This window comes from Nanorana parkeri, unplaced genomic scaffold (assembly GCF_000935625.1).
Source record: "Nanorana parkeri isolate BGI_ZX_2015 unplaced genomic scaffold, ASM93562v1 scaffold1014, whole genome shotgun sequence".
In the NCBI taxonomy this organism is placed as follows: Eukaryota; Metazoa; Chordata; class Amphibia; order Anura; family Dicroglossidae; genus Nanorana; species Nanorana parkeri.
The window spans coordinates 104,397-112,717 of NW_017307282.1; the positions used below are offsets into that span (position 1 = coordinate 104,397).

The window sequence follows — 8,321 nt, forward strand, 5'->3', positions numbered from 1 at the left end:
TGTATTCTGTTTACAAAAACACTTGTTTTTTTTTTTTAACAGAATGGACAAAGGGTAGGGATGCTACTTTCAGGCCTTGCTCCCTCTTTGTAGGAACTAGCTTCAAGATTTTTATAGTAAGCAGCAGTCATCCGCTATTACTATACTTATTAAAAAGCAGAACTTATGCAGTTTATACAATAAACATTTGCTGTTAGAAAGCTAGATAAGTCGCAACACAGACATTTGATTCTTGGTGTACCACCTGTGCTGTCTATAGAAAGGATTAATAGGTGCAGATTTTTTATTTGCATTATTTTCCAAGTCACTGCCAGCAGTACCTGTGGCTGGGAGAGGAGGTAGTAAGAGATCTGTAGATGTATTCATATAACTTGTCTATCAGGTTTTATTTTCCTTTATTTCCATTCTAATTAGTTCATTTGGTTTAGGGCTGTAGAAGTGATTTGGCCACAGCTGAGTCGCCAGAATAGCTTCTATTGTAAAGACGAGAGTCCCGTGAGCTTTAGCCGCCGGGACTCTGTCTAAACGGGCCCAAGGCCAGTGACGTACCATGTACATGTAAATTCACTGGTCACGAAGGGTTAAAGGAGAAATATGGGGTTAGGGCTTTTCCCCATAGTTCTCCTTAGGGTAACAGGAGGACACAAACTAGCGTCCTCCCGTCACCCTAAGCTCAGGGTATACCGCGAACTCAAGCTCGCGGTATACTGAGACGCCGCAGTATACTGCGAGCTCCAGCTCGCAAGATACTGAGACGCTGAAGGGGATCCCGACAATTATGTCTGGATCCACCCAGCTGCGTGAGTGACAGCTGGCTCTGCCTATCTAGAGGCAGAGCCAGCTGTACCCGCCCCCTCCCCTGTCCATTCCGCCAGTCAGCGCTGGAGGATCGGAGGGGGGAATCCAGTCCCTCCCCTGTCACGGCAGAGAGCCGTGACAGGATTGAGAAGTGAGCGAACGCCGGTATGTGTACGCTCACCTCCCGATCTACTGAGCCGACCTGTGACAGTCTCATTGTCACAGGTCGGCTAGAACTATGAGGATGAGTGAAAAGCACTCACCTCATAGTTCTCTTTTACAGTTTGAAACATCCAGTAGACACTGTCCAACATATTTTGTCTTAACACAGACTACTTATACTTATTTTTTGTAATACAGCAGAAGAGACCAAAACAGTTTTCCTCTAAAGGGAACCTCTGTGAAGCAACGAGGAGGCTACCACTGCATGCTTCCCATTCTGCAAATGCTTGTTGCTCAGCTCTTATGATGGCACTTGAGTAATCAATTAAGAATAGTATAGATGAGGAGTTTTGACACTCCTGTTTCTGATCTGAATAGTTCCAGGTAGAGGACCTAAAGTATGGAAGCCAGGGGGTACAGTTGTAACAGCTAGGCATTTTCTGTTTAGGGCAACACCATATATCGAGGCGACTGACATGGGGGGCAAACTGCTGCAAGTTTGAAGTACAGAATTGTAGGCCTGCCTATACATGTAGCGTCGTGAAGCTTAAATATCACATTCTGACTAGCAAAGCTCAGACACATCTGCATGTGTTGGGAGCTTTCCCCGCTATTAAGCCTTGCCTAAAGATTCCTGTTGATCTATTACTATAACAAAAATGCAGACAAATGCTGTAAATGCAGCTTGCAGTATTGTTCTCCCAGCTTTTTGTGATGAATAACAGGGCCTTCTAGTTGAAAGGTAATTGTGAGAAAATGAACCTCTGCCCACCCCTGCTATTCATACAGTTTATCTGCATGTGGAGCCCCCCTGCCACTAGCGGCTGTACTGTCCGTACACCGGACTGCATCGGTAATGTTTAAATGGCAGTTTTCTGCCTGTATTCTGGGCAAGTAACTGGATATTGTACATTTGATCAGAATGCCTTGTGTGCTTTTTCTTTAGGCCCTTTTAGAAAGAACAGCATACACACTAGATGTGACAACTGGTCAAAGAAAATATGGCGGCCCACCACCAAACATGGTCCACTCAGGGCAACAGCCTTCTGTTGGCACAGAGGTAAAAAAAAAAAGTTATTATTCAGCAACATACAACTATATATTAGTTCAAATTGTGTATGTAATATCCTCCTCTTTTTCCACCCAGATATTTGTGGGAAAGATTCCAAGAGACCTTTTTGAAGATGAGCTTGTTCCATTGTTTGAAAAGGCAGGAGCAATTTGGGACCTGCGTTTAATGATGGATCCTTTAACTGGGTTAAATAGGGGATATGCTTTTGTTACATTCTGTACTAAAGACGCTGCCCAGGAGGCTGTCAAGTTGGTAAGTGTTGGGTCTCTTTGATGTTTCAGAGGAACTTCTTGCAATCATACTTATGTATTTTGTTCCTTAAGATAATTTTTTTTCTTTTTTAATACAGTATAATAACCATGAGATTCGCCCTGGAAAACATATTGGTGTATGTATCTCTGTTGCCAATAATAGGCTTTTTGTTGGGTCTATTCCAAAAAGTAAAACTAAGGAACAAATTGTGGAAGAATTTAGCAAAGTTACAGGTAAGGAATGTTTGTGGTGACCAAGTATAGTTTTGGGTAGTTAAAGAACCACCACCTTTAGTGCTGCCACTCTTTGCCATCTGATAAAATACCTCTTACAGGACCCTGGTGCTCCAGTGCATGTGACGCCTAGGCTGAACATTTTGGATGGCCCATTGTTCTAACAATTGTGCAGCAGTGAATCCCTAAAGTTTAATCTATGGTACATACGCTGCTAATCAGCTGCTTGCATTTATGCGGTTTGGGGAAATTACCTGCAAAGAATATTAGCGGTAAAACGGTGCTGCCATTGCTGATCTTATAAATATGCTAATTACCCACTTTTGTAAATACGTTTGCTTTGGTACTTCATATAATTGACAATTAGGTGAATCAGAGACAAGTTGGGGGTCTGGACATATATACTACTACTACAGAGTTTATCATTTTAGTATTAAAGTAGAAGGGCCAGTAAGCCAACTGGGAGCCTTGCAAAGAGGACTTGACAAAACATCCTACAGTTTTCTCATGTTTGTTTTATGGTAGAAATGTAGACCAAAATATCAGCATATTTTGTATGAAATCACCTTATCCCTGTAACGTTTAGGAAAATAACTTGAGATTAGATTCTCCAAGTTCCAAACTGCCAGAATTTCACTAAGCACTGTTTTGGAACAAATTGTGGGAACAGGATACACCACCTAGAGCAGGGTTCTCAAACCTCAGGCCCTCCAGCTGTGGTGGAACTACAAGTCCCATGAGGCATTGCAAGATTCTCAGACATGACTCCCGAAGAGATGCATCATGGGATTTGTAGTTTCACCACAGCCGGAGGTTTGAGACCCCTGACCTAGAGTGTGTTTTGTTTTTTGGTTTTTCTGAGCAGTATTCTAGGCCTGTATAGATATGGTGGACTAGTAAAGCACAATAACTGGTCTGCATGTCTAATGGCCTGTATATTTGTAGTAATAATTTTTATAGCTGCTCCTCTGTACAGATTTATATTAAACATCAAAAGAGACTTCAACTTTTAAGTAAAATTCCCCTAGCTCCTTAAACTAAAGCTGAAACTCCCATCCTTGAGGTGGCTGATCTGTCACCTTTGCTGACTGGAAACTGGCTGTGCAGCCTTTTTATTTTTTATTTTTTTTTCTAGGGTGGAAAGAAAGCAGAAATGTGCAGCCATTTTAAATATTTGGTGATATAAGTGGCAGTCTACTTGTAATTGTATATGATGCGATTACATGTGGTTTGGAATAGATCATTGTCCGTGGACACTTCTATGTTGTGTCCAGTGATTAATCTATTCCAAACCACATTTTTTTGTATTAAATACAATTACATGCTGATTCTCTTACAGATGCGGCCACGATCACCCGGTCATTAACTTGGATGGGTGACAGCAGCCATATCCAAAAAGGAGATTTGGGATTCCTGCAAGAGTCCTGAATCGTATAGTGTGCATTGTACCCGAAGTGTCTGTATTTCAAAACTTAAAGCTGTTTAACTTTGCCGAAAGTTTTCGTTCATGTTTAAAACTTTTCCTAATGTGTTTATATCGCCACAGAGGGTCTTACCGATGTCATATTATATCATCAACCAGATGATAAGAAAAAGAATAGAGGTTTCTGTTTTCTTGAATATGAGGATCATAAAACGGCAGCTCAGGCTAGGCGTCGACTAATGAGTGGCAAAGTGAAAGTATGGGGTAATGTTGTGACTGTGGAATGGGCAGACCCTATTGAAGATCCTGATCCAGAGGTGATGGCAAAGGTAATGTGCATTTATCAGATGACTCCCTAATAGGCAGGTACTAACTGCTGCACCTTCAATTAATGTACGTTCTATTCAGGTTCACTTCTATTGTGTATTTGCAAAAACAAATGATAGGTAATCTGTCCAATAGTGTCAGATCGGAGTGGGGAAATGTTAGAACCTCTGTCCGCATTACCAGTTGGACATTTTCTTCCACCTGGGAGACTGGTGACATCGGGGGATTGTGTATAGATATATCACACATTTATATACCATAATGTCTCAATCGTGTACTTGCACTGCAGTGTTTACATATAGGTACCAGATTTCTGAGGGCTTTTTCAGATGGGTCCTTTAGTGGCAAGTAAGTGACCCCTGCAAAGTGCCCAGTTTGATAGTGTTACTGAGCCTAATGGCTCCATATAAATCTGTGTTTAGTGTGGCACTGCAGAGGCCGGGCATTGTAGGCAGTGTTTGGGCTGTGTCTGATCATAGAGTTCTATTGCTTCTCATTTCAAACAAAGTATAATGTCCCAAAAAATGGACGATTTAGTTATTTCCAGTGCCTGTGTAAACAATTCATATATAATTTTTTTTCTTGCCAGTGATTCTCAAATCACTAAGTTGCAAAAGTCAGCACTACTGTGCTATATGGAAGTGCAACATGTGATGGGCTTATGAGGAGCTTCTGTCATTCATTTATTCACTTTGCTTGTCTGTGATGAAATGACAGTTTGCTAGATGTTACATTGGTTGCTTACAGTTGCCACCTCAGATATTGAAACGCTGAGCCTTGCATTTTAATGGCAGAAAGGGGGGGCGGGGGTACCCCACTTTTTTTTTCTCCATTGGGCCCCCATTAAATTCCATACCAGACACCCATCTCTGATGAGGGTCTGGACTGAATTTTGTAGGGACCACTTTTTTACATTTTAGACTGAGGTGCCTCAATGTTTTGCATATTTGTAAAGGATGTTGTGACTAAAAAGAAAAGTTGAAACACTGGGCTAATGTTATGAAAATGTAAAGTTACAATTGAGTGGGTAAAATAACTTGCAGTATGATTACTGTGGGTTTTTCTTTCAGGTTAAAGTTTTGTTTGTTCGTAACCTTGCAAACACAGTTACAGAAGAAATCTTGGAAAAAGCATTTGGACAGTTTGGTAAACTGGAAAGAGTTAAGAAACTGAAAGACTATGCTTTCATTCATTTTGATGAACGAGTTGGTGCAGTAAAGGTAAGTTCTTCAGTTGTTGCTTACCTGACAGCATACATATATGTGGGTAGATGAAAATAACCTGGTTGCATACCTCCCAATGGCTTAGCTTGGGTGTGAATTCCTTTGTTTTAAGCCTGGCATATCCACCTGGTATTTTGGGGCTGTATGCACTCCACCCTCACTGGGTAAGTTTAAAAATGTAAACTGTGACATCCCAGGCTTTTCTTCAGTTGATGGACTACACTGCCTTACATTATTAATACTTCAGCAATGTTTGATAGGCCATTTCTAAGGGGATATAACATTGCAAGTTACAGCTGCCATTATTGCTAATGTTAAAGTGCTGTCTGCTTTTTCTGGAATTAAATTGATATGATGCACATAATATGGCCCCTTTCAGATTTCTTCCACTAATTCAGGCTTTGTTTCATCTGAGATGAAATGCTTGTGTTTAACGCTTGAAGACCAGTTGCACAATTTCTTTCTAGAATTTCTACCCTGCAGTAAGAGCCACAGAGCTGTGCAGATTTCTAAAATGCCACCTTTTGATTTTAAAAATTGCAGGTAAAAACACAGAACAATCAAGTTATTTAAAATGTTAAAATTAAACATTAAAAATACTTCCATAGTTTCCCCTTTCCATATTTTTTTTTATTCATGCAATATGCGCCTTGACGCTTATTAGAAAAACTGACTAGCATTCTTATAGGAATGTCTAATTATGGTCTGTGCCGAGCAAGGTTCTCCATTCTTCCTTTTACCTTCTTGCAATACCATGTATTTAGCTGGCAGGGGAGAGTAGTGAAGGAGAATACTATAGTGTCACTTGCCTGCTAGGGCTGTTAACAAATCAGGATGGTGGTGCCCAGTAGCAGTTTCAGGGCTTTTGAATGTCTACACAAGGGAGGCTTTTCCAGGTAAACGCATGCATAGGATACGTTAAATGCACATAGAATGTTTATGGAATATTTTGGTTGAGATAAATGGTCTGACTATAGGGTCTGTTCAAACACAGTTGGAATTTTGCATGTGATCTTGACTGTGCAATTGAGGCTTTTCTATTTTTTTATCTGAGTAACGTAGTTAATTGCGGTGTATATTAACACTTCTGTTAAAACAGGCTATGGATGAAATGAATGGAAAAGAGCTGGAAGGTGAGAACATTGAAATTGTTTTTGCCAAGCCACCTGATCAGAAAAGGAAGGAACGGAAAGCTCAAAGGCAAGCAGCTAAGAATCAAATGTAAGATTGTATTCTATTTGGTAGAACTGATTTTTTTTCTCCCCCTTAACTAATAGTTTCTTGGGTAATGCATAGTGCAGATCTGTATTTTTAAACCAACTTATTTTGCTTTGTAGCATTGTTGGACGGTGTGTGAGAGTAGGTGAGCAGTTACTAACAACTGGGGGGGTTCAGGAAGTTTCCGCACTTCAGACTTTTATTCTGTCCTGTTTTAGGGGCACTCTAAGTTGACAGCAGGATGTACACAAAAAGTAACACACATTTTTAGGTTGTTTTTTCTGTAAGTGCATTTAACATGTAAGATATATTTTGAGATTACTTTATTCATTATAATTTGTTCTTTATTTTAACAGGTATGATGATTATTACTATTATGGTGGTCCTCATATGCCACCTCCTTCCAGAGGCCGTGGCAGAGGAGGTAGAGGTGGTTATGGATACCCTTCTGACTATTATGGCTATGAAGATTATTATGATTATTATGGCTATGACTACCATAACTACCGTGGTGGATATGATGATCCTTTCTATGGTTACGAAGACTTTCAAGTCGGATCTAGAGGCAGGGGTGGTAGAGGAGCAAGAGGTGCTGCTCCATCCAGAGGTCGCGGGGCCGCACCTCCCCGTGGCAGAGCCGGTTATACACAAAGAGGAGGCCCAGGATCAGCAAGAGGCGCGAGAGGTGCGAGAGGAGGTGCCCAGCAACAAAGAGGCCGCGGGGTACGTGGTGCGAGGGGTGGCCGCGGTGGAAATGTAGGAGGAAAGCGCAAAGCTGATGGGTACAACCAGCCAGATTCCAAGCGGCGCCAGACCAATAATCAGAACTGGGGCTCCCAACCCATTGCTCAGCAACCGCTCCAAGGTGGTGATCATTCTGGTAACTATGGTTACAAATCTGAAAACCAGGAATTTTATCACGATTCTTTTGGGCAACAGTGGAAGTAGAACAGTAGGGCTTCTGTTAAATTACAGACTAATAGGTTGATCAGGAACTGATTGGCCCAAAATCTGAATGGTTGCCGCTCTAATTTGTGACATCTGGCAAGATTTACTTATACATGTATATATTTTATCAATCCGCTTGGACTTTGAACAAAGCCACACACCTAACTGCTTCTAGCGAACTGATTTTATTTTATTCATTTAATTTTTTTCTTTTCAAGTTATTCCATACAATGCATTCCTAGCTGTAGTTTGGGGTTAAAGATAACATTACATTTGTGCTAAAACAATAGATGAACAAATAATTCGTGCATTGTTTTCAGTGAAATTTAGTTGTGGTATCGTTACAAGGAAAACGTTAATTACAAACAGAAAAAAAAGGAATCTCGTCTCTTGAAAATCTTGTATTGGTGTAGTCATGTTTGTATGTTGAGAATATAAATTACCTGACAGAGAAGTTTCAGTTTTAAAATGTGGTTTTTATTTTCCCTCCATTAGGAATTTGACTTAGTTTGGTATTTCAAAAGCTTTTTGGCTATACCTGTATTTCGTGCTTTTCAATAAAAACAAAATTGACATCTAAATGTACCTTATCTAAATTTTTGTCTTGGCAAGATGTATTTAATTCGGCTCAAATTCTTTTTTTTTTTTTTTTTTTTTTTAAAACA

The 8,321-nt window shown here is 40.3% G+C and overlaps 1 protein-coding gene across 8 annotated transcripts in view; it reads left to right on the forward strand.

The window, feature by feature from the left end:
* Positions 1 to 8,321, forward strand: part of SYNCRIP (synaptotagmin binding cytoplasmic RNA interacting protein) — a 23,846-nt gene that overhangs the window by 11,451 nt on the left and 4,074 nt on the right. For 2 of the 8 annotated variants that reach the window (XM_018567138.1, XM_018567139.1), the window contains exons 5-11: positions 1,907 to 2,020; positions 2,108 to 2,284; positions 2,382 to 2,517; positions 4,064 to 4,269; positions 5,338 to 5,487; positions 6,590 to 6,711; positions 7,065 to 7,588. In XM_018567138.1, coding sequence (XP_018422640.1) covers positions 1,907 to 2,020; positions 2,108 to 2,284; positions 2,382 to 2,517; positions 4,064 to 4,269; positions 5,338 to 5,487; positions 6,590 to 6,711; positions 7,065 to 7,588 — 1,429 coding nt within the window. Of the gene's footprint in view, positions 1 to 1,906; positions 2,021 to 2,107; positions 2,285 to 2,381; positions 2,518 to 4,063; positions 4,270 to 5,337; positions 5,488 to 6,589; positions 6,712 to 7,064; positions 7,917 to 8,321 lie in introns of those variants that run through there. The other 6 variants (XM_018567140.1, XM_018567141.1, XM_018567142.1 and 3 more) reach the window with 4 other exon arrangements.